The 26631-nt window shown below is 44.8% G+C and overlaps 2 protein-coding genes across 10 annotated transcripts in view; one reads left to right on the top strand and one right to left on the bottom strand.

Moving 5' to 3' along the window:
• The window catches only part of LOC139439474 (serine palmitoyltransferase 1-like), a 190518-nt gene that overhangs the window by 134808 nt on the left and 29079 nt on the right, over window positions 1-26631 (top strand). For 2 of the 9 annotated variants that reach the window (XM_071216569.1, XM_071216567.1), the window contains exons 1-2: window positions 12027-13498; window positions 24672-24850. Coding sequence is in view for 3 of the 9 variants with exons in the window: in XM_071216566.1 (XP_071072667.1) it covers window positions 170-319 (150 nt within the window). In the remaining 6 variants the exon portion in view is untranslated. Of the gene's footprint in view, window positions 1-169; window positions 6084-12026; window positions 13499-16114; window positions 16974-24671; window positions 24851-26631 lie in introns of those variants that run through there. The other 7 variants (XM_071216566.1, XM_071216565.1, XR_011649326.1 and 4 more) reach the window with 6 other exon arrangements.
• LOC131279391 (spermatogenesis-associated protein 31A6-like) lies at window positions 5969-11873 on the bottom strand. The gene is made up of 4 exons (XM_058301406.2): window positions 11613-11873; window positions 10903-10960; window positions 10288-10348; window positions 5969-10026 (listed from the first exon to the last, which is right to left on the bottom strand). The coding sequence occupies exons 1-4, from the start codon at window positions 11871-11873 to the stop codon at window positions 6018-6020; spliced, it is 4389 nt and encodes a 1462-aa protein (XP_058157389.1). The 3' UTR covers window positions 5969-6017.

Here is a 26631-nt window from a genome sequence, read left to right as displayed (position 1 = left end):
ATGTTTTATTCTTAATTTAAAAGAATAAATACACTTGCACTAGTCAGGGGTCTTCAGAAAAACAGAACTGACAGGATATATATATATAGGATATATATATGTATATATATATGTATGTGTGTATGTATATATGATGAGGTATATATATGATGAGGTTTATTTATTATAGGAATTGAGACACACAGCTGTGGGGATGGGCAAGTCCAAATTCCATAGGGCAGACCACAAGCTACAAATTCCTATGAAGGTTTTCTGTGTATTCTCCAAGAGATGCTGGCTGGCTGAAGTCGAAATGGAAATTCTCTCTTCTGACTGTTGAAATCATCGCTTCTCCTTTTAAGGCCTTCAACTGATTGGATGAAACTTCTCTCATTCTTGAAGGCAATTTCCTCAGTGGGTTATAGATGTAATCAGCCATGAGTGCTGTCAGTTGACTGATTTAGTCCATGAAATACCCCAACTGTAACTCAAGCCCGGACTTGCCATGTTGACACCTGAACTCAAACATCAAGACACCCAGAGAGCCTTTGTATTAGGTCACTTCCCTCTTCTTAGAAAAAGGGAATGTGGTTCTGTTATTCCATTGGGGAACTTGGCATCTCTAGGCTATCTGGATGCCATCAAAGCAAAGAAAATATTGCTATGAGCAGTGAAAAATATGGAGTCCTGTCTGAGTGCACAATTTGGAAACTGTTAGATATATAGTTAGACCATTATTATTTTAATAGAAAGGTGAGTAAATGTATACTTTCTTTAATTCAAATGTTAAAATGTCATTTCCCCAATAAGTTTATTGGGGGAGATATATATCTCAAATACAGATTATGTCATATATTTTCTACAATTTAGAAGTTATTTTAAGCAGTGTATCCTTTTTATAGCCCTATAATGAATATAAAATGGAGCCCAACTGCCTGAGTCTCCAAATAAATTGGATTTAAGAAATTAAACAGTAGTTTAGTTTAAGCTATATTGGCCAAAATATTAGGATTATGTCATATTCTGGAAATGTGTAATATCATCTGAAGACATTACTATTTTAAGGAATAGTCAATAAATTTTAATTGTTTACTATTATTGTTAAGCTGTAACTATAAATTTGCCTGAGGATGTAATGCTAACATTGTCAGAAACCCATCTCATTTGTTAAAAATCTTCACGTGTTCGGTAATGTAGCTTGTTTCTTTAAAAATAAAACAAACCTCCAAACCTTACAGAAGTTCTTACATGCAAAATCACGTGCTAGCTGCACAGCTCCCCCCGGGATTAAGCCCAAGCCAAATGCATCTTTGCTGGCTCATTTCAAACCCAGAGTCCATCTGTTGTAGGACTTTTATCATGTTTCCAAAGGAAAGAGGTCAGTCATCTTGAGTTCAGGAACTTGCCCCCAGCAAAATTAAAAATACGACCCAGATGAAAATATTTTCCCTCATTAGATGCCGGCAGAGTTTTACTCATTTTCAAAGACTGTGATTCCCTAACCTGTAGGTCAGAGCTCAAACTAATGGAAACCCTTGGAGCAAAGGTTTTTGCAGGCTTATAAGTAGGATCTGTAATACTCTCTTTTCAGAAGTAATAACAGTATAAATGATTTTTTTAAAAATACACAAGCATTTCCTCTGGAATGCATGCCTGTGGCTATTCCTCCTGTGCTCTGTTTGCTAAGAGGTTTCACATCCACCGGAACATGGGTGGCTGCTCAAGCTCCTAAAGGACCGCTGTGGGGTCTGCGGAGGTCTCGGTGGGAGATGTCTGTATAAAATCGCTGTGGGCCGACACTGACAGCTCCGCGAGAGTTCTCTGGATCTCTGTATAAGGACTCTGTGGGATCTGTGTGGCCTCTCTGTGGGTGTCTGTGTGGTGCTCTCTGGTTGTTCATAACCCAGCTTAGCTGGGTTATGGTGTCCAATTGTCTGTCAAGCAAACATTGGCCTAAGTGTTACTGTAAGGGTGTTTCATAGATGGAATTGCAGCTGTAATTGGTTGATTGCATCTATAGGCAATGAAGAAAGATTGCCTTTAATAGTTTGAGGAGTCTTTTGATCCAGTCAATTAGAGACTAAAAGCCAGAATTGAGGATTTCAGAAGTCAGGAAGAATTTCAGCCTCTGCCTCAGTCAGCTTCCCGTCGGGTATCTGCCAGCCCCCATGGTCGCATGAGCCAATTCCTATAATAAATCTCACATACCCTGTTAGTTGTTTCTCTGGAGAACCCCAACTAATACAGTCTCTGTGGGAGGTCTCTATGGGAGACCTTTTTAAATTCGTTTTAGTTTTCATCTTTATGAACGAACACCTTCCCTTCTCCCCTTGCCCCATTCTTCCCTCCCCCGTAACCTCTAATCTGCTTTCTGTGTCTACAGATTTGCTGTTTTTGGTCATCTCTCTCTCTCTCTCTTTTTAAACAGTTTTATTCACACACCATACAGCCCATCTAATGTGTCCAATCAGTGACTCTCAGTATAGTCACAGAGCCGTGTGCTCATCAACACTGTCAACTTGAGAACATATTCATTACTCCAAAAAGAAAAATCCCATACCCCTTATACTCCCATATTATTGACACTTAGCATTGGTATGGTATCTTTTTTACAATTGGTGGAAGATCAGTACAGTATTACTGTTAACTATAGTTCATAATTTGCATTAGTTAAGTTTTACAATATACCACCCTATTATTAACACCTTGTAAGAGTGACATACATTTGTTCGAGTTCAGGGAAGAACATTCTTATATGTGTACTATTAACTAAAATACTCATCCACAACAGGGTTCACTGTATTATACAGGCCCAAGTTTTATCCTCTCGCTTTCCTTCTGTTGACATATATGACCCTACGCATCCCCTTCTAACCACAACCACACCCAGAATTCATCATTCTTAATTACATCCACAGTAATGAGCTACCATCCCCTCTAACCATTTCCAAACACTATCAATCTTATCAAAAATTCTGCACAAATCAAGCATCAGCGCCCTGTTCTCTACCCTATTCTATCTTCTGGTAACCTGTCCTCTAGATTTTAATTACAAGAGTTTGCTCTTTTTATTAGTTATTATTAGTAAGACCATACAATGTCCTTTTGTTTCTGACTTATTTCACTCAACATAATGTCCTCAAGGTTCATCCATGTTGTCACATGTATCATTGCTACTGTTTAGTCATAGTAAGTGATATCATACAATTTTTGTCCTTATGTGTCTTCCTTATTTTCACTGAACATGTTTTCAAGGTTCTTCCATATTGTAGCATGTCTAAAAGCTTCATTTTTTCTCATGTGCAAATAATATTCCATTGGGTCTATGTGCCACATTTCATGTAGCCATTCATTTGTTGGACATTTGGGTTGTTTCCAACTTTTGGCTATTGTGAATAATGCTGCTATAATCATTGGTATATAAGAATCTGTTTGCCCCCTGTTTTCACTCTCTGTGTAAATAGAAATGGGATTGCCAGTTCAACTACTAACTCTATATTTAACACTTTGAGAAAATGTGTGGTCTCTGCATGGGCCTCTGAGGATGGTCTCTCTGTCAGTCTCTGGGGACTTTCTGTGGGCCTCTGTTTTGTAAGTCTATCTGGGGAGTCTCTGTGTGGGTCTTTGAGTTCTCTGTGAGGTCCCTGTGAGGTCCCTGTGTGGTCTCTTTGAGGACTTGGTGAGGTTCCTGGGAGGTCCCTGCAAGGGCACAGTGAGATTTCTTTGAGCTCTCTGAGGTCCCTGTGAGGTTCCTGTGAGGTTCCCGAGAGGTTCCCATGAGGTCCCCGAGAGGTTCCTGTGAGGTCCCTGCGAGGTCTCTTTGAAGTTCCTGGAAGGTCCTTATGTGATTTCTGTGAGGTCTCTGTGTGGTTTCTCTGAGGTCCCAGGAGGTCCCTGGGAGGTCCCTGGGATGTTCCTGGGAGGTCTCAGGGAGGTCCCTGGGAGGTTCCTGGGAGGTCCCTGTGTGATTTCTGGGAGGTCCCTGGGAGATCTATGTGTGGTTTCTGTGAGGTTCCTGTGAGGTCCCTGTGTGGTTTCTGTGAGGTCCCTGAGAGGTCCCTGTGCGGTCCCTGGGAGGTCCCTGGGAGGTCCCTGTAAGATCTCTGGGAGGTCCCTGAGAGGTCCCTGTGTGGTTTCTGAGAGGTCCCTGGGAGTTCCCTGGGAGGTCCCTGGGAGGTCTCTGTGAGGTCAGCCAATTTCACCTCATGGAAAGACCATCAGTAGGAGAACGTGACAGGACGTGTTCCTTTGTTTTCTCTCTGTTCAGTCAACATCGCCCATCTGAATGACATCTCTAAGTAGGAGCAATGGGTTCAATGGCAATTGGTTCTGAGTCCAGCTCCCCCCACCTCCAAGGACTGGTCTCTTGGTGCCCCTGAGAAGACCCAGCAGCAGCCAGGCACAGCCCCACATTTGGCGCCCTGACGTGGGTGTGGGTGGTAGCACTTGGTGCTGTCCACCGGCAGGGGCCGGTCCTTATCATACAGATCTGCAGCAGCTCCTGAGCAGGAATCTCCACCATGGGAAGAATACCCCCTGGGGTTGTGCCTCACCAAGGGCCCTGGGTGTGCACAGAGCATGGGGTAACTTTGAGAGGTCACTCAGCTCCCTGCTTTTGGGGGCCCCCATGCTTCCCCATATGGGCAGAGGCCTGGGCAGGAGGAACCCTGTGCTGGAAGCTGAGTAAGAACGGGGGCCACTGCTGGACTGTGCCCTCATTGGGGCAGGCCTCCTCTCAGCCCCTGTGCACACCTGTCTGCCTGCCTCATCCTCTGGAGCAAGGACTGCGCGTAGGGGGACTGGCTTGGTGTGTGTGCTCTGCCTGCAGGTGTGACCCCAGCCAGCCCCTCTGCCCTTCTGAGCCCACCTCTCCCTGGGAATGTGCATTTATAAAGATGGCCAGACTGGGGGCCACGAGCCCTGGTTTCCCTCCCCTGGTTCCTGTTGGTTGACTCCTCCTTTCTGAAGTTCAAGTGTGAAAACCAGATCAATGATGATGAGCGATCTTAGTCACCTTAGGAAACCCCGCTTCCTACCTGAGGGCTTCACCCCCTCCCCGACTCTGTCCAGGTGAAGGTGGCTGGGTGGGAGCTGGGCAGGGGGAGGGCCTGCGCTGGGGCACCTCCGCCCTGCTGCCCTCCAGGCTATCGATTTCTGGGCAGCCCTCACCCACTGCCTCCTCCAGTAGCTGCATCCTGTGAAGTCCACAGCCCAGGATCTCACATCCTCCACCACATGGCCAGCACACACATTCACGACCCGGCCATGCACCCCGGGCTGCTGGTTCCCCCTCTGGTTGAGATAAAGATCGCCATGAGCGAGGGCCACTGGACGGATGTCCTTTCCTTCAGGGGTGTGGGGCGACGCGGTCCTCAGCAGCGCCCCGACCCTCCCACTTACACATGCACAGAGCTGGGCGCCTGTCCTTGCTGCTGCTCGAGGCTGAGAGAGGCAGGGGAGGGCGAGGCTGCCCAGGAACTGAGGGTGCCCAGGCCCATTTCCCCAGCTCTCATCGGGAGAAGGGCTCCCTGGGCCGGGTGACATCTGTGTCCTTTCAGGGACAAGATTTCCCTCTCCTCTGAATTTAGGTCCTAGCACAACTGCCCTCCCCATCTTCCCCCCTCCTCAAAGCCCCGTGCCTCCTTTGTGAAGCTGCTTGTCCCCAACAAGTCCTGGAGCCTGAGTGGGGACCATCTGGCCCTGTCCATGGTGCCTCTGTAAGCCATTCTCTCTACTGCTGCATCAAGTTCAATGCAGAGAGAAAGCTGGGGAGAAGCAACTTGAGCCAGATTTCAAATTGAAAACCCCTGGATGCCTTTGTTTTTGTAATGATGAAACAGAGGAACCTGGAGAGAGGGTGGGCATGCAATGCCACTGTCAGCCTCCCCCCATGCTGCCTTCCCTTCTAGAAACCAAGGCGATCTCCCACGACATTGACCCTGAGCCCCAGCATGACAAATGGAAGCCACGACCTTTTTTAGGAGAAAAAAACATATATATTGGGGAATACTAAATATCTTGCATCAGCAGAGGATGTGCTAGTATGAGGGAAAGGCTTTTCTCTGCATGTAGGGGATTTTCCCTTGGACAGAACATTTTCTACTGGGAAGAGGTGGAGAAGCATTTTGTAATTGATTAGATGAATTATCTCTAAAAAGACAGTGCCGTGGGCAGTGGGGAGGGCGGGCCGACTCGCGCAGCATCCATGACCATTCCTGGTGGGAACCGACTGGGGACACGGCCGCCCCAGGGGGCAATGCGTAATTGCTCATCTTGATTCCCACAAATTTCCAGATGCTTCCATCCTTGTCTCTGACCCACTTTTCTCTGACAGAGCACCTCTCCGGGGTGTCGTAGTGATTGCAGACTGTATTGCTCACCACTCTCCTCTGCTCAGTGGAGGGGGGTGCCTTGTGGCAGAAGGAACCCCCCCGTTGCACAGGGACTGGGGCTTTTCGCTTCTGCTGACCTCTCTCTGGAGTTTGAAGGGTTATTTTCTCCTCTAGCACGTGGCTGACAGCTGTCACCAGTGCCTGAACTTCGGCAGCCTCTTTGGCCATACAGGCTGATGTGGTTTTGACTGGTCCATGGCCCTGGGCAGAGGCTGGCATGGGCTTGTGTTTGGGCGGAGGACCTTCCTGCCCTTTGCTTTTATTGGAGAAAACCCACTGAAAGAAGTCACTCATCTTTTTCTTGAAGGGAATGTCGGCCCCAGACTCTTCTTTCTTTGGTGGGGACTGGAGGGTCTTGCCTGGGATGTTGCCTAGCCCCCTTGCCTGGCCAAGTTGGCTTGTTCTTCTGGCGGGGAGGTTCCCCAATCCTACACACCTTTCTTCATGCTCTTCTGGTCTGGGCCTCCTACGGTCCTCTATTCTGGTAGAAGGAGCAATAACCTTGTCCTGGCTTTTCAATGGGGCCTGAAGTGTTAAGGTTTTAGACTCCTGCTGCCCCAGGCTTCTCTCTCTAGCTGCCAGGCTGCCATTTACCACGTGAGAAGATGGCTTTTTCCCACTGGTGGTGCCTCCGGGGCAGCATGTGTGCACCCGAGAAGCCAGGCTGTCTGAGGCATGGAGCAAATCCGTGAGGCCCTCTTGAGGCTCATTCTCTGGCTTGACCTTCACTTCGGTCTCAAGTTCACTAACAACCTCTGCTACAGGGTACGGTTGTCCTGGAACTTGGGTGTCAGATGTTCCACAGGGTGTAGAGCATTGACTAGTCCCAGGAGTCCCTAAGCCACTCAGAGCCTCACTTAGAATGTGGCAGCTTGCCGGCTGACTGGTTCTCAGGATGTCTATGCATTTTGGCTGATGAGCAGGGTACTGGTCAGCCTTGATGGCTTCCCTCCTCTCTTCAGAACTTGATGAACGGGATTCTACCTTCATCTCCAATATTGATCCACCAGGGCTGGAGGCTCCTGGGATAGGACTTTTACTCTCCTTATAGGATCCACTGTCCGCCATGGCTTGATGTGAAATTGACTCCAGGCTGCTTTTCCGGGAGCCCAGGAGAGTCCCACTCTGCTCAGTACTACCCATGGTGTTAGGGATGAGTGACTGAGGAGGCTCGCTGACCTCCTGTCCAGTCAGAGGGGCTTCTGGGAGCCCACGGTCCTCATCAGGAAGGACCAGTGCCAGAATTTCCTGGATTTCCTCACATGGAGTCGATGGGGCAGGGAGAGGACTATCCAGGGCGGGTTCTGACTTGGTCATTATAACCTTCTCTTGTTGATACATCTGGGGTTTTCTCCCTGGGAGCTTGCCAACCTCGGCTATCCTGGCACCAGATTTATGGATGGGTGAGGTGGGAAAGGGTGACTGCTGAAGATGCCGGGCCTGGGTCTTCCTCAACTTAAAGAGTTTTATGGCCTCAAATACTTTGAGAAGTAGGCCCCACCTGTGCTGCACCCAAAACTTTTTAATATGTGCTTCCAGCACCTTTCGTGTATTTTTACTGAGGAAGGAAACCTCCTGGGAGGTGTTTATGCAATATGTCTGACCCTTTGAGGATACCAGATTACTGGTTTCCACCTGGGTGTCAGACTTGAGCAAGGCGTGGCTGGTAGACAACCAGGAATGACGCACTTGCATGGGGATTCTTCCCTCACTGATCTGCCCTGACTTCCTGTCCACATGGGCTTTGAGGTAATTTTTCATTTGTTTCCCATCTGGGTCCCTTGCAGAATCATTTCCTGAATCACTCTCTGAGTGTTTCTTCAGCTCAAGTTTTGACCTTTGGGCAGAGTCCCTCTCACAGCTCTCTGGTTGCTGATATGCATTATATTTTGAGACCCTCCCCAGACTCTGCCCCAGATCTGCCTTTGGGCCCTTCCCTAGCTGGAAGTTTGCTGAGCCGAACAATCGGAAGTTTCCTAAGTTGCTGGATCTCACCTTCTTTATGTTCTTGCTACTTTGCTGTTCACATACAGAGGGCTGAGATGGTTCATGACAGATCCCTGGTGATTTTCTCTGAGGCTGCATCTGTCCCAGAGTCACATGGTGGATCCTACGGGGCAGGCTGCTCTGCTGTTGGATGAGCCTTTTCTGAAGGTGTTGCTCCAGTCGCTTTCGAATATCAGGACTGAGAGGAAAATCCCCAGGAAGGATGAGGATGGTCTGGGAGGCCTGGGAGGCCTGGGTCCCCTGGGGAAAGCTGGAAGTGAGAGAACTAAAGGCTTTTTGAGATCTCTTGACCACAAGGGGTAAAGCCCTCCACCTTTCCAGTTGTTTCTTCACAAGGTGGTATTCCAGGTTTTGAATAGCACTTGGAACGAGGGATTGTGGCACGTTCCAGGAGGTTGGCTGTAATTCTCCACAGGAAACAATCTGGGGTGTGGACCGCAGTAGGACTGGGAAAGGGGATTGTAGATGGACCAGAGGTTGTGGCTGTAAATGGACTTGAGCCGTAAGTGGGACCTGGGATCGGGGCACGGTTGGAATCAAGAGTCGGGGTTGAACAATGTAATTTGGCAAGGGCTGGGGTTGTAAACGAAATGTGACTTCCTCAGCCTGCGTTTGAATTGCTAAGACCCTAGAGATTCCATTGAATAAAACAGACCCAGAAACCCGGACACTAGCCACCAGAGACTCACTGTGCAGGAACGGGAGGCCCCAGAAGAACTGGCTAAATTTCTGCTCTAAATTGGCCCTCAGGGTCTCAGGATGTGGGGGCATCTCAGGACTGGGTAGCTGCTCTGGTTTGTCTTTGCTGCTCCAGAGAGGTTGGGCAACTGTGTTGTCCTGCTCAGCACCAAGTGGTTTTAACACATTCCCTAAAGAATTCAGATGGTAGTCTGGTCCCTTCTTTTTGTTTTCCTTCCACATCCTCAGTTCCACTCTCTTTATGGTTTGTAGTTCCAGGAGCTTTTGGCTTTCAGGGTTGAGGAAAGAGGGGCCACCAACTTCTACCTGCCTGTTAATGGGGCCTCCCCAGAAAGAAGCCCTTCGTGAGTGGTGGGAAAGCTGCTCCTGCTGGAATGTGGAGTGTGCTGAGGTGGGGGATAACAGGGCCCTGGCAGCTGCCCACCACCAGGGCAAGGCTGGGCTGGTGTGGCTTGAGTGAGCAAGGCCTGGGATTCCTGGCATAGAAGCAGACAACCAGGAGTTATCAAGGGACCTGCCCAGTGGGGATGAAATGGAGTCACACAGAGAAAGAGGCAAGGTGGAGTCCAGCAGGGGTGGAGCAGAGAAGGAGGTTGGAGGCTTAGGGCAGGCTAACCAAGCAGAGGCCTGTGTTACGGGAAGGGAAGGTGCAACCGGCTGGTGTGAGTGATGGTCTAGAACCAGTGGTGGCTGAGAAGCACTCGGGGATGAGTGTGAAAGAGGCACTGAGGGGGTCGTTGGGTGCGGTGACAGGGTGGTGGCTAGAGGCAGAGGGGGCTCGGTCAGGGGAGCTGTGGGAGCCAAAGGGGGCACGGTGGGTGCAGCGTTGTCCACGAGCTCCTCTGGTGGGAGAGGGGCTTCAGCAGGCTCCGTTTCACACAGCTCACCAGAGGGCTCTTGACGTGAGAGCTGATGAAAGTCGCCCCGGTCGGGGACCTGCTCCAGGTGGCTGCAGGGACAGGAAGCACCAGCTGCAGCCAGGAGCAGAAGGGCCAGGAGAGCCGGGCAAAGGGGGAGTCCCCAAGGTATGGGGCCCTCCGCTCCCCACACCCGGCTCACCATGTCCTGCCATCCCACACCCAGGGGCCTTCTGCCTCGCTCTGTCCCCATGGGCTTCCCTCCTTTATCAGCCGCAGCCCACCCTATTGCCCTTGGATTGCATTGGGGCTGATAAGAAGAGCAAGGCAGGAGAGAAGGAAAGGTTACTCACGTTTTCAGAAGCAGGACCAGGTCCCGAGTCTCCTTTAATGCTTGCCGGCTTTCTCTGCATGCTGGAAATCAAGGCTCTGGGTTACAGCCGTGAAGGGAGGGGCCTAAGGACCTTACAGGAGGCTGAAGGGAATGTCCCTTTAGGGGAGGCCACCGGGTGTTAGACTCTGTCACCCAGGCCTCTGTGACAAGGTCATTCCATCCGTGATGGCCATGGCAGGGCTCAGGTATGGGAGATGCTCTTCATTTACAAAGTGATCCCTCAGCCGTTATCCCCTGCGACATCTCACGGAGGAATCTGAGCCTTAGGGAAGTTCAACAGCTCATCCTCAGCTGGACCTGGGTGCTCCACCTCCAGCCCAGCTGGTTTTCCATCACTGCACCCCCCACCCCCCGGGGCACCACCCATGGCCCAGGCCCGTCACTGCTTCTTCCTGCCCGAGTGCCCCACAGGGATCTGACAAGGTCTTGGGGTTCCTCCCAGGAGTCTCCTTGAGAGCTCCTTCCTCAGAGGGGTGGACTGTAGCCCCTGACGTCCTCCACCCCCAACCCCGGCCTCGGGGACAGCACCGATGAAGGCTGAGGTGGGGCTCAGGGCTGAGCGGGCAGAGCTTACCTCTCAGAGCGCCACTTCTCCTCCACCTCCTGCTCCTCCCCCGTGTCTCCACATGAGGCTGAGAGACAAGAAGGGAATGAGGGGCCGGGCCAGTTCTCCCCTCTCAAGACCCACGAGTGACACACCCAGCTGCGTTTAACTAAAAGAGCTCTGGTTTGTCTGCTTATTCATTTCTACAGTGGTTAAAAATACTTGTTTTCAATCTTTGAATGAGGCAGAGAATTTTGTGAGATCCACAATGGATTTTAAGAAGGGGACACACCCCAGACCTACAGGCACATCTAGCCTCTATCATGTGGGATTCTGCTTTCCAAGCAGCATCAGATCATAAGCTTTCTGCAGTGCTCTATCCATCAGCCCCCGTGCAGAGGAGACACCTGTCAGGGGAAGGTGATGAATGACCCGGGGCTGAGGACTCTGATCCTGCAGCAATCCAGGACCCTCTTAGGAGTCCCATCATCATCTGGGCCATTGCATTTCAGATGTTGTCCTGGCGATCACTACCACACCCAGAGAGATGGCCTGAGACCTTCACATAAAATCCTCATGCCCACTCTAACTCCTAGCCTGGCCCGTCCCTAGAAAGGAGATGCTCTAGTCTTTCCTGAGATTTCCCATCTTACAAGTCTCTCTGGTTGATTTAGGAAAGTGGAAATAGGAGGAGAGAAGTAGACTCCTTCTCTGTTGTGTTCGGGCTGAGGATTCCTTACCTTTTTGAGGGGTCTTCTTTCCTTAAGGGGTGATGAAGATGGGTTACTCGGGAGACAGGGGAGTAGCAGGAAGAAGAGCCCCACGCCACACAGGAGGGCGAGGACGATATCTATGAGCCAGGAATTGGAAGTGGAACTCAGCCAAATAGCACTAAATTTTTCCAAAGATAAGAGATAATTCTCCATCATCTGAATAGCACTGCTGCCAGTAGGCAACTGAGCAGCAAGAATGAGCTGTGGACTAAAGCTCCAGGCCCACATCACAAAGCTGTGACTTCATCACAATGGGCTCCTGAGGGTGGGGGAAGGGAAGAGCAAGGCTGACAGCCCCTTCCCCCACCCCCTTTACTCCCACATTCTAGATCCCTCTGCCCTCCTCTGGGGCTTCCAACCACACCCTCTAGTCATCGATGAACCTTAGTACAATTTTCAGGTGATTCCACTTGAAACCCAGATAAACCCCATTGCTGCCTGGTGTCCTTTATCCCTTGGCTTGAGTGCCACCAATTTCATAACCTTTGAAATTTAAAAATTTTTTGTTTCAATCAACCTTTGCCATCTTCAAGCAGGGGGACTTGTACAAAAATTAAATTGATAATTTATTATTAAAAGATTACAAAGCTAAATGAGTATAAAACAAATTGAAAAATTCAACCGCCAGAGGATATTAAAAAAAAGTTTCTAACACTTTTGATTCTGAAATTAACGAAAGTTAAACTCAAAAGCTTTTGAAATATTCTGTATGAACACACACACACACCCTCTGAAAAAACAGTTCGGTATTTTCAAATCTATGAGTCAAACATTTCTTAACCCATTCCTGGTGGTGTGAGCCTGTTGTAAATAGGAGCATTTTATGAGGCTCCTTCAGGTAAGGTGTGGCTCAAAGGAGTCAAGATGGGTCTTAAGCCTGTTGGTGGTGGCTTTATAGAGAAGGCCAGAGAGACGCCATGGGGAGTAGTCAGAAGCTGTAAGTCAAAACTAGAAGAGGAAGGAGAAGAGGCCGCTATGTGCATTGCCATGGGAAGGGAACGCCAAGGAGCTGCAAAGACTGCCCTTCAGCCAGAAGACACCAGCCCCAGGAGGAAGGCAGCCTTCCAGCCTCTGAAAGTGCGAGCCAGTAAATTCCTGTTGGTAAGCCAACCCATTGTACGGTATTTGTTTTAGCAGCCAAGGAACTAAACTAGCTATCTTCATGGTAATGATAAAAGAACCTCACATAGTATGTGCTCTGCGGTGGTTTGCTATAAGTAGAGGATGTAAGTCTCTATTTTTTATTTTAGTGTTAAAGGATTTTAGAGATATCCACACTTAAGGAAGTCAAACCAGATTCTTCTCCACTGCCCATATACTCTTTGACCTCAGATACCAGTGTCCGCCTAAATCTCACCTTTTCCCAACTCATCAATATCCTGGCTCTCCTGAGTTGATGGCTTGTAGAGAACTCTACTCTGGGTGCTTTGGGGGATGCTTGTTAATTCTCTGTCACTATCTCTCTGTCACCCCAATTTGTGAAAGTGTGACTCATTTTTCACCTCACTTGGCCCAGGTTGTACTTTCTCATTCCCCCCCTTCTTGCCAGCTCTGTTTTGTCTCAATCACGATGCAAGGTCCAGGGGAAATAGCTCTTCTGAGAGCTCTGAGAGCCCTGAAAAGCTCATCTCTCCTCAGTCATTCTTCCATGCCCTCCTATAATTTCTGCTGAAGGATTTGCCTCCTCTTGGTATGTGCCTGACTTTTCTTCTAGATGGTGAGTTCTGGGAGACAGGCAACATTTCTGTAAATTTATTTTAAAAAGTGAATTCACCTCTGTCTACCCTACAGGACTTCCTTACATGTAGTGGCTGCACAGTGAGTGCTTGCTGAGAGAACACAAGAGGACAAGGGTAAGTCTGCTGCAACTCATTGGGCTAGAGTGGGTAGCAAATTAAACCAGGCCAGTGCTTGAGAAACAAGTTCTGCTTTGCTGAAGCATGACGAACACACTGGGGGTACGAACAAATGTCTTTGGTCCATGTTGAAGTGGAATTTCTTTCAGCAAGACATAGACATCAAGGTCTGCAAGTCAGCAGCACCCAACAGGCCAAAGCATGACCCAGCTGTTCATTTGTGTGGGGTGTTCTGCAGTGAGGAAGAAGAGCTCTAAGTAGCAGCATGAGACAGATGGAAGGAATAGAGTGATGGAGGATGGCATCCATTGGTACAGTTGAACCAATAGTATCCCATGAAGGAATTCTGAGAGCTTATAGGCTAAGGCACACCTTCTCAGGTGAGAGACAGGTGTGACTTGGTGTTAGGAAACCTACCCCAGGTCACATGACCAGTGAGGGGCATGGGAAAGCCTGATATCCCACCCTTAACACTTAGTCCCATGCTCTTTGCCTTACACATACCTGATTATCCTCATGATCTGAAATAGGGCCTTTTATTTAATGCAAAATTGGTATTGGGAGTCTAAAATGTGCTCAGCCTCACTTAGTAACATGTGTCATTCATCTTTAAGCAATCTGTAATCTTAGAGTCAGAGGATGGTTATAAGAGAAGACCGTGGGTTATCTTTGACATAATCTACTGCTGAGCCAGCTCACTGAGCAATTATCCTTTTAATAAAGTCTATCTTATTTTCATGAAACTGTCCTACCTCCTTGCTGCCTTTATAGGCATCAGATGCTACGTGACATGTATGTTGAAAGTTGTCAAAGGGTATGAATAAAAGCATGTGTTGTTTTTGACATTACATGTATCCTCTTCCTTAACATGCGCTAGGTGTGCATGATATTTCATGAATACTTTAGCTAAACTCTGAGCAGACTCATAATAAGCCACCAATTCCTGAAATTCTTTTACAGACTTGGTCAGATTAGACAACTTTTTGCCCTACTACAAAAATTTTCTGCAGGTAAGGGGGCATTTGTGAAAGAGTGAGAGGCAGTTAAACAAAACAGGCAGACTATCTAATTATATGAATACTACATACATGTCACATCCTTTTTCATGCCTTCATGTGGATGTTCTCCCTTGAAAGGTTTCAGGGATGTGGGGACAAAGGCTGATATTTCTATAGTGAACTGTGATCCTTACAGTAAAACTGTTATGTTGACATTATTTGTGACACTGGGAACTGATGCCCTTTCAACAGTTTCTGAAGGCTCCACTTCATTTTTGTTTTTCTTTTCTCTTTGTGAAATTCTATTTGTCCTATAGACTACTAGTGCTTGCTAGGGAAAGGAAAAAAAAAAAAATTTAAAAGGGGGCTGGCAAAAAGGAAGGTCAAAGAAAAATGTCTATTTCTATTTTTATAAGGAGATAAAATTTCATCGGGAGATAATTCAGGAAAGATATTCACTAATGTAAATCTATTTAAATGTTATCAAATTAATACACAATATTTTCTCTTGAGCTAAAACTATATCATAGCAGGATTTGAAAAAAATCATCCTAGGAACTCAGAAGATACGTTAGCAGCAAAGTAGTCACACCTAAAGAGAACTGGTGAAATGGGAAACATATCAGAAGAAAATATGCCGACCAAAACATCAATGACTACCAAGAGGAATAAAGAAAGGGGGAACATACATGTAAATGGGGCATCAAAAGGAAATGAGAGAAAGTGTATGACATATTAATAGTTGAGAATTTTTGAACATAGACAATAGACATCAAGTGGCAGAGTCAGGAAACCTTACAAATGCTAACTAGATTAACCAAAAGAAGACCTCACCTAGAAATGATATAATACAATTCTGAAAATGAGAGAACAAAAAAATTGAAAGTAGCAGGGACTAGGCAAGGGAAACCTACAAAGTAAATAACTACCAACCCAAACTTTTAAACCCAGAGAACCATCTTAAAAACTGAAGAGTAATAAAGGCATTTTCAGACAAACAAAAATTAGGAGACTCTGTCACTAGCAGGCTTGCATTAAAAGAAATACTAAAGGGAGTTCTTCAGGCAGAAGGAAAAAAATTCCAGATGGAAACTCAGAGGTACACAGGGAATGAACAGTAATGAAAAGTGTAAACCTAAATAAATATTTTCCTAAAAAAAGTAATGCCTATGGAATCTAAACTAAATATCAAATTAGTTTATAGCACAAAAGTAGAGTAAGTCAAGAGGAATGAAATGGAAATTTATAGAATGAAGTTAATTCAGAGGAAGGCAGGAAAGGGGGGAAAAGAATATATAAATAAATAAATCAACATATAAATAAATAAAATCAAGTTTCCTGATATATGGTAGATTTCAACCTAAACACATAAAAAATTACCTTGACTGTAAAGGTACTAAACATTGAAAGGCAAAAACCATCACAAAGAACATAAAAAATCTAGCAACATGGTATTTCCAAGTCACATCTAAGGTGACAGAAGGACTGAAAGCAAAAAATGATAAAGATAAACAATGAAATATGACTCCAAATCAAGCTGATATAACTTTACTAATATAAGACAGAATAGATTTTCAAAATGAAAACTTTTTTTTTTTCTTTTTCTTTTTGGTAGGTACCAGGGAATGAACCTGGGACTTCATACATGGGAGGCAGGTGCTCAACCACTGACTTACACTCACTTCCTGACAAGTATTTTATTTCTGAAAAAGCAGGATGTTTCCTAAAGAAAATTATGTCAATTCACCAGAAAGAAATAAGCATTCTAAATTTGCATGCATCTAAGGGCATAATCGCACAATAAGTAAAGCAAGAATTGAGAGAAATATAAGAAATGTAGACATAGCTACAATACAATGACAAATTCTATAATGTCTCTCAGAATGTGATAGAACATGCAGGAAAAATGGCAGTAAGCATGGGAGATCTGAAAAACATAATTAATAAACCTGACCTAATTGACTCATACGAACTATCCAACAACTTATACATATTCATTTCAACGAACTCAAATATTGTCAATAAATAAAGTAAGTCCCAACAAATATCAAGGGACAGAAATCATACAAGAGTCTTTCCTCTAAAGACAGAGCATCTCAGTTAGACATGTAAAACACAGTGAGGGAAGCAGACTTGGCCCAGTGGATAGGGCGTCCGTCTACCATATGAGAGGTCCGCAGTTCAAACCCCCAGCCTCTTTGACCCATGTGGAGCTGGCCCATGCGCAGTGCTGATGCGCACAAGGAGTGCCGCGCCACGCAGGGGTGTTCCCATGTAGAGGAGCCCCATGCGAAGGAGTGCGCCCCGTAAGGAGAGCCGCCCAGCGCGAAAGAAAGTGCAGCCTGCCCAGGAATGGTGCCGCACACCCGGAGAGCTGACACAGCATGATGACGCAACAAAAAAAGAAACACAGATTCCTGTGCCACTGACAACAAGAGAAGCGGACAAAGAAGAACACATAGCAAATAGACATGGAGAACAGACAACTGGGGTGGGGGGAAGGGGAGAGAAATTTAAAAAATAAATCTTTAAAAAAAATAAAACACGATGAAAATAAAACCTGTGTATGCTTAATTTTAAAATTCTTTTCTAGTTAACTCATGGGTCAAAAAAGAACTAAAAGGGAAAACATAAAATATTATGAATGGATTAAGAATCAACTGCAATTTATCACAACTTGTGGAACAGCTAACTCTGAGCTTAGAGTAACATTTTACCATCTTAAATGCATAAACAGAAAAGAAAAAAACTGAAAATCAATTATCTCTATCTTTATCCCCCTGTATGTCAGGAAAAAGAATAACAAAGCAAATAGAAGAAGGAAGGGAAGGAGAACTATAAAAGAACGAGTAAATAAACCAAAAAACCAATTCACAAAAGTTTGGTAAAAGAGCACGGGGTGAATACTTTGCATTCTGATGGCCTGTGGCTGAGTTGGACAGGGTGAATGTGTGAGGGCAGTGGATTCAGTGGATTTGTCACCAATCCCTGTGGGTTGGACCCTTGAAGCTGGTCACCTGTCTGTTGTTGCCCAGACCAATGGAGTGAGACCAGACTCAGTAAAGCAGTCTTTGACTGGAGAAGGGTGGACTCATGTCCAAAAGATACCTTCTCCCCGAAGGGAGGAGCATGAGGCTCTTTCACGGGTGGTGTGGGGTAATTGGGGAGGGGTGACTTGTCATGCACCGCACCCAGTGCTTTTGTCTTCAGTGCTACATCAGGCCTAGGCTACTTCTGTGGTTTTGGACATCTGACACTTACTGCCTGGAAAAGAGCACAGCAGTGAAAAAAGTGTAGAAAGCTACAAACTATGCTAGATTTCTTGTCCAGGTGGGTCAAACTGTCTTGTGGTTACCACTGGCTTGCACCTGGGTTCTGAAAGCAAGCACGGATAAACAGCAAGGTAAGATGGAATGTTCTATGGCCCATGGAGCCCGGCATAGCCAAGTGGCAGACTGAGGTTTTTGTGTGGTCATAAAATGGCAGCAGTGGGTGAAATCCCCAAAAGGAGTGCATCAGATTTTAGTACAGTTCTAATGTCAATTTCCTGGTTTTGACAATGTACTCTGGTTACATATGACACTGTCATTTCAGGGCATGTGGGTGAAAGGTACACAGGAGCCCTCGCTACTATTTTTGTGACTTCTTGGGAGTCTTGAACTATTTCAAAATTTAAAACTTATATTTGAAAATTGCAGCAGTGTGGGGAGACTTGAGCAAAACCAGCACAGCATGTATTCATAGTGTGTGGATGTCCATGTCTTGGAAATCCAGATCAGCCGTGGGCAGTTTCTAGTGAGGAAGAGATCCAGGATATGCGTGGGCCTGAGGTGGAGGGCCAACGACTAGGAAATAGAGGAACTGAGGCTCAGATGTGAGACCATCTGTCTGTGCAGGCATTAAGATCAGTGCGAACATTGGCAGGAGGTAACAAGGAGTCAAGAAAGGTGAGAAGTGATCGGCAGGTCAGTGGAACAGAACACGAAGAAGGGCTGTTTAGGAAGTTTTAGCTAGATGACAGAGAAGAGTGGTTAGCAAGGAGGATATCCAGCCCATTCCCAAAGGTTTAGGTTACAGAAGGTAGAAGAAGAAAAGTCTCCAGTTATGAGTGCTGCATTGAAGTCTCAGGGAGTAGCCAGCACTCAATAAGACTAAATCTTGGGTTTATATAAAGCATTTTCCAACTGGGATACACAGGAACATAAGAAAGCACACGTGGATTGAACCTTTAACATTTGTGAGGAAGACAAATGGAGACCTTTGAGAAACCCAAGTTCACAAATGTGGAATTACGTTGGCAGGTTGTGGACTTCCTCCTAAATCATGTGTGAGCTGACAGCAATGGGTTCCCTAAATGTGACCCTGCATCACACGGTAATGGCCTTAAAATATTCTCTTGTACTGCTTCTCTCATCCATGGTCGTTTTTCACAAGGCAATGACCTGCAAATAACCCATTATACACAACTCCCTATGTCTCTGGTGATGACTGGAGAAAACCATAAGCAAAGGTGAGGGGTAAAGCTAGACCTGAAAAAAACATAAACAAAGTCTGACTTGGTTTATAAGTACCATCTCAATAGCTGAAGTCTAAGGGCTAGAGGAAGCTAGCTTAAAAATAACCATAATCCAAGTGAAGCCAGCTAGTAAGATCAAGGGAATCAATCGATGGATCTGGAACCTGGTGAGAAGTACACGTGGACATCAATAACATCAGGATGGTTGGCGGCAGTTGTGTGGTTGCTAAGGACTATGGCAAAGAATCTCAGGCCAAGGATATCATCGAAGAATATTTTAAATGCAAAAAATGAACAAATAAAAAAATTTTGCTCTCCAAAAAAAAAATAATAACACCAAGATGGCTGCTGGAAGACCCTCCCCAAGATTCTGCCACTCAGGAAAAGACTTCCTCTGGAAGCCAGGAGAAGCCTAGGATATTCCCCAAGGACTTTATGATTCGGCCCTCATGGGAGATTGATGGGGGAGGTAATCAATCAAAACGGTTAACAGCTGGAAGTCCTCCCCTGCCATTAGCAAAGGGGTGGGATGATTGATGGTTCAAAAGGGAGGCACAGGGTCTGAGCTCTCTTGTGTGCTCTCTTGCCTGGGGACCCATTCCTGCTCTCTGCACATCACTCTCACTGTTTTTCCTTTGCCATGTGGCCTTGCAAGTAAAACTTGGGCATTTATAACCTGCAAAGGGGAATTGTAGCCTATAAATCAGCCCTCTTTATCACTTTCAACCCCTTCCTCTCTACCTGGGAACCCTGATCTGTTATTTTCTCCCATTTCTCATCCCTCCCTACCTAAATAAATTACTGGCCTAACTCACCTGACGTGAAATCCATTTCTCCAGCATAGTCAAGAACCTAAACAAAATCTGATAAAAAATCATAAGTTTAGTTTATAATTACCGTTACTCTAGTAAGCACAAGGTAGACCCAAGTAGCCACAAACAAAGGTAAATTAGTTTAAAATTACCATTACAATAGCTGAAGTCCAGGCTACACCCACCCAGTTATAATAATTTCAGTCATTATCCTCCTCCTGTTTTATAATATAAGGCATCTATATAATAACCTTAACTCTTAGTTTCTAATAAGTTTCCACTTAAAAACAATTTGAGTACTTCTGTTCCTTAACTAAGCACCTAAAACAATTTTATAGGTAACAAGTTTGCTAAGTTTTTCTGCTTTCCCTGCAGGTGAACTAATTCCACTTGTGAATTATACATCAAATTCAATTGCAAGATAGTATGGACATTTAAAGACTCATTTTTAGGTTACCTTTCACTGTTAACCAATTTTTAACAGACAGGCCCCAAATCTGATTTACGAGTTCCTAGGCATAAGCAAACTGACAAAGTTAAAGCAAGCACAGATTAGAACAGAAGAGAAAATTTTACACATTTAGCTGGAAAGACTGGACTTTAGAATCACCTCACCCAGACGCAAAGCTCCCGTGTCTGTCCATGGCAGAAACCTCATGCAGGAGCCTCCAGCTTGGTTCCTCCAGGAAAATCCCTGGCAACTGCTAAGTACAGAGCTAAGGGGTCCGGAGAAGCCCTGCCCTGATGAGACACGAATTGGGCTGCTCTGGGGGCTGCATCCCATTACTTTTCTCCTGGCATGGAGTAAGACCTGTGAGGGCTCTTTGTGCCAGAAGGATTGGAGTGTTACAAAGGTAGGCAGGGAGGTGGGAAAGCCAGGAGCTGTTAATCTCAGTGTGTGTCCTCATCCCTTTAGGAGACATGGCCACTGGCCTCTGGTCCTCAGATCCGTCTGTCCTCTCCTCTTACACAGGTTCAACTGGAGTGCAGGGTCCCAGGCAGAGCCCACTCCTGGCTATACTGCGGCCACATGGCTGGGCAGGAAAAGATTCACCCCTTGATCAGTAGGGAGTTTGTCCCAGTAAGAGCCACCCTTTTCCCCAGGGGAGGATAAAACATGGCCCTTGGTCTGGAGGAACCCACTGCTCAGTCTGACTGAACGTACTGCTCGCTGAGCCAGCGTCCTGGAGATCAGGGAGCCCTCCTCACTATCCCGACCATCCAGGGATCGGGAGCTTTGGTCTCTGAGCATCCCCAGAGCCTTCCAGGTCTTGGGGGCATCTGGGTCTGGTTCCCAGACTGACGTCCAAGCCGAGCTGACCCTAGGAAGGGGGCTGGCTAGAGAACTTTAAAAACCCACAGTGAGGACAGCAGAACTTAGAAGATCAAATTAAGTCACTGAAAGCAGTCAAGAGGAGGTCTAAGGAAGCGCTCCGATGGGTGAGGGCCATTCTTATCTCCCACAGGGCCTGGTAAACTGGCAGTTCTCAGGGGCGGTTTCACTCACCACCCAGGACTTCCCTGGATCTTCTCGGTGTGGGGACTTGCCCCTGCCACCTCCCGAAAGAGAGCCGGAAGTGTGGGTGACCCGAGGTTATGTCCTGTGGGAGCCTATCCGGGAACCTCCTTGGAAATGGCAGGACTGAAAGAGGACAGAGACAGGCCTTAAAACTCACCATCTCAGGCGGGCCGGGAGCCTCGCGGCAATGGCGCACCAAAGGAAGCTGGGGAAGTGTTGGTTTCCTCTAGGTTCTTGGCTGTATTGCACAAAAGGATTTAAGAACAGGCCAGTTTAGTTAGGCCAGTAAAAAGACTTTTTTGGGAAATGGGGTGAAAGAACAGCTTTCTGAGAAATGGAAGAGAAGGACAGAAGTACCCAGCGAGATTTGGTGTGGCTCCTGTAGGCAGACAGCCACAAAGAAATGTTGGAACTCCATTATAAGAAGACAAAAACTAAATGAAAAATGAAAAAAAAATTAATAGACTTTTTACCAGAGAAGATATATAATCGGCCAGTAAACACATGAAGATATGTTCCATATCATTATTTATCAGGAAATAGGAATGTACACTACAAAGAGCTATCGCCTTATATATACTTCGATGGCCATAAACAAAAGACAGTAACAAGTGTTGATGAAGATGTGGAGACACTAGAACCCTCACAGAATTGCTCTGGGAATGTCAAATGATAGTCAGTTTGGAAGCTGTTTGACTGTTATTTAAAAGAACATAAATTTTTCATATGACCCAGCAGTCCTGCTCTTGAGTAGCTCTCCAGGACAAATGAAAATGTCTGTTCTCACCATTTATACACCAACGTTCACAGCAGCACTATTTATAATAGCCAGGAAGTGGAAATAATCTAAATGTCTCCACAAGCTCCTGCCTAGATGAGCCTCAAAAACATTATGCTAGTTGAACAAAACCGACTGTGAAATTCCATTTATATAAAATGCCCAGAAAAGGAAAACCTGAAGAGACAGAAAATATGTTAATGGTTGTTTGGGGCTGGAGAGAGAATGAAGAGTGACTGCCAGTGGGCAGGGGAGATCTTTATAGAGTGATAGAAATATTCTCCTTGATGATGATGATGATTTCACAACTCTGAAAATTTTTTAAAAACACTGAATTGTACACTTAAATTTGATGAATTTTATGGTATGTAGCTTACAGTTCCATAAAGCTATTAAAATTTAAAGTAAAGTAACAGCTTTCAGGATTGTTATACTAAGTGAAGTTTAAGTGCCTCACCTGGTACATAGTAGCTAGTTAATAAATGACAGCTATTAAAATTGATGTCTTTATCTATGACAACACTATTTCAGTCCTTAAATATTATGCCAGATTATTATCCCAAGAGATGAATGCTACTTGTATAGTGAAAAAACGGAGCAGTACATATCCTTCTCTCATTTAAATAGTAACAAATAATAACTAAATATGAACAATGAGTGATATCACAGATGGAATCATGTCCAACATTTAGTTAGACTTTGTCAGTATTTGAGTTATTGACATTGATCTTTCCCTAAATTCTAATCCATAAAATAAAAGGTCAAACATTCACTTCATGTAGAAACAAAGTTAAATAATACTACTTGCATCAAGTGACTAGTGAGAAACTATAGTTTTAAATTTGGTAGCTTCCTTTAATAAAGCTCTTATGAAATATAAAAGAATCCTTTAGTTTGCAGTATATAATTAGAGGTACAACCACTAAAACAGAATATAAGACTGAAATCCCAATAGCAGAATCAGTTTTACAGGCTAACAAGAAACTTTGCTATAGGTTTGAAGGGTTCTAATTAGCACTTTGCAAATTAGCTATTAAAAACTGTTAAATTTTGCTGCCCTTCTATCTGTAAGAAGTATACTGTAAATAGTGAAAGCAAAGACCAAAAGGGAAAACATCCACTAGCAGTGCAAATATTTTGCTTCCCTGTCTCAAGGGTCCCTCTAAGCTTTCTGCTTGGTTATTTTCTATAAGGGATTAGGTTTACACTCTCCCCCAGTCCATTCAGTGGGTTATGGCAGGATATATAATGTCCAGCATCTGTCCCTGCAATATCATTTAGGACAACTCCAAGCTGGAAGATGCCTCCACATCACACTTCTTCTTCCCTCTCCCTGCCCTCAGCAACTCCTGTGGCCACTGTCTCCACATCAGTGACACAGTTTCTTCCATTGCTACAGTCACAATAGTTCTATAGTAGAATACCAGTAAGTCCACTCTAATCCATATTTTATTCTTCCATCCTGTGGACCATCCCAGGGTCTACAGGATGGAGATTTAAGAATAGGTTGTAATTGTGAGTACAGGCAAGAGAATTCCCAAGTTGCTGAAAATCTTGTTTCTTTTTTTTTTTTTTTGAAATTCCTTGATCACCTGTGATTTTAAGAGGCAAGAAAATATTCTATAAAAATTTAAAAAAATAATAAAAACAGTAAGAAATACACCACACAGTGATTGAAAGGCATTGGGCAAAATTCAGAGCACTGTGCACATTTAAGAGGGGGTAAGAAGAGGACAATGACTGAGTGTGATGGTTAATTTCATGAATCAACTTGGCTAGGTAGTTTTATCCAGTTGTTTGGTGAAGGAAGCTCTGGCCTGATTGTTACTGTAAATGTATTTCATACATGGATTTTCATCTTTGTTCAGTTGATTACACCTGTGGCTTATTGCATCTACACTCAACAAAGGAGATTGCCCTAAACAATGAGGGGAGTCTCCTCATCCAATCACTTAGAGGTTAAAGGGAGAACTGAGGCTTTCAGACATCAGAAAGAATTTCTGTCTCTGTTTCTACCATCCAGCTTCCCATGGAGAATTCAACTTGACCTTCATCAGAATCTCCTACTTTCAACCCTACCTATGGAATTTTCTAATCCTCCTGTCATGTGGGCCTCTTCTTGTAATGAATCTCTTAACATTTATACCCCCCCACACACATACACACATAAATATCTCCTGCCTGTTCTGTTTCTCTTGAGAACCCTGATTAATGCACTGGGGGAAGGACCATCCACTTCCAGCTGGCAGGGGAAGCACCTGCAGAGAGGAGGAGGAAACCATGGGGTTCTAGGATATTTGGCAACAATGAACCATGACTGCCCTCTTCTCTCCCAGGCCTCTTCCAGGAAAATGTCTAATAGCCATCCTGCTAGCTGACTGGCTGTACTGGGATGAAGAATTTTCCCCCAAAACCCACGTCCATGTAGAACCCCAGAATGTGACCTTATCTGGAAAAAAGAAAAAGGGTCTTTGAAAATGTCATTAATTAAGATGAGATCACACTAGATTGGGGTGGGCCCTAATCCAATGATGATTTTCTTTTAAGAAGAGAAAACAGAGACACAGACCCACAGGGAATCTACCATGACCATGGGAAGACAGAATCAAAGACTGGAGTGATGCACCTGCAAGGCAAGGAAATTGGAGAACTGTGGGAAACCACCAGAAATTAAGACAACGGGAGTAAGAGTCTTCCCTAGTGCCTGCAGAGGGAGTGTGGCCCTGGTGAGAACTTGACTTTGGATTTCTGGTCTTCATAACTGTGAAAGAAATCCATTTCTGTTGTTATAAGCCCCCCAGTTTGCGGTACTTTGTTATAGCAGCCATAGAAATCTAGTGCACTTGGCGATGAGATTGAACACCTCTTCTCTTCTGGGTGGTGGCACTATAATTTGGGTATGTGTTTGTCTGTGGACATCTATCTTTCTCTCTGTCCAATGTTTTCTTTATCGAAGAAACTTTCCACCCCATTCATCTGCAAATTTTTCATTCTCTTCACACCCACCTTCCATGCATGTGATTTCCATAGACGGTAGCCACAGTTGATCCATCCAGGGATGAGCATCTGACCCAAGGCTGGACAAATTCCTTCCCTAGGATTCTGGAAGGGAACTAAATTCCCTCACCACTTTCATCCTTCTCATCTGAACATGAAATGTACATTTGGATGGCCACATGCACTGAAGGAGTGAGGAAGCCAGCATCTGTTTTAACAAATTCAAGTTTGGTTTCAAAAACACTTTTTGGAAAGATTACTACCTAACATATCTCAAATACCAAGATTGTAGTTGTAGGAAATTTCCACTGAGTCCACCCCTTACTTAGATATAGAAGTTGTTTATTATCTTTAAATTCAAAACTTAAATTGCAGTATGGTATTCTCCTCAACTAAATATTCAAGTCAGTTTGATGCATACACTTTTCTTTACTGCTGTGTTACACAGCTCTGTACACTGTAGGACAAAGCTCTCAGAGAATGATTTTTAAGCAAACACCATCTTTCTTGATGACAGGTAACATAAACAAAACCACTGGCCATCAATTTTTTTCTCATTAGTTGAAATAAGCTTACCCCTCTACACCTGCCCCCAACCTATATTTGACATGTAATATAAGTAAGAAATAACATTTGTTATTTAGCTGCTAAGATTTTTGGATTGCTTGGACATTATGCTCATCAAAATCATCCACAAAGGTACTAAGAGAAAGAGAATTTATACACCAGTGAAAACAAATGAAGAGGCACAAAATGCTGGATGAGCTGGAGTCTGTGAAACAATAGTAAATATGATGTGAAAATATGAATGAAGCTTCCTGCTAAGATTCCTGAGGAATTCATAGGAACCCCTCAGGGGGCCATAAGCTCTGAAGTGTAAAACCAAATCTATATATTCAAAGTATCAAAATAAATTGCAAAGTGATCACTTCAGAAGTCAGCCAAATAGAAAATAAAATTCAAGAATGGAAGCATAATTTACTTGACAGAAAAAGAGGGTCACTTCAAATCATTATGTGAATAATGTGACTTTGAAATGGGCCAAAATAAGCTGGAAGAGCTCATTCAGGAAATTTAATCAGCCAAAAATACTATCTGATATGAGAAAGCTCTGGATAAGTATTTTTATTTACTATCTTATTTCTTAACAGCTTTCTTGATGTATACTTGCCAGAGAATACACTGCATGTATTTAAAGTATAAAATTAATAACTTTTGAGACATATATACACCCATGAATACATCACTGAAATCAAGATAATGAGCTTCTCAATCAACCCTAAAAGTGTTCTTATGTACCTTTGTAATCTCTTCCACCACCCCCTGCTCATCTGCTTTCCCAGACAACCATTGATAAGATTTCCCTCAATACAGACCTGTTTGCATTTTGTAGTTTTCTATAAAAATAGATTCATACAGCAGGCACAATTTTTGTCTGCCTTCTTTCACGTAGCATAATTATTTTGAGATTCATCCATGCTGTTGTATGAATAATAATGAATATTATTCC

The sequence above is a fragment of the Dasypus novemcinctus genome, chromosome 8, assembly GCF_030445035.2.
Source record: "Dasypus novemcinctus isolate mDasNov1 chromosome 8, mDasNov1.1.hap2, whole genome shotgun sequence".
NCBI lineage: Eukaryota > Metazoa > Chordata > Mammalia > Cingulata > Dasypodidae > Dasypus > Dasypus novemcinctus.
This window is presented reverse-complemented; position numbering and strand designations above follow the sequence as displayed.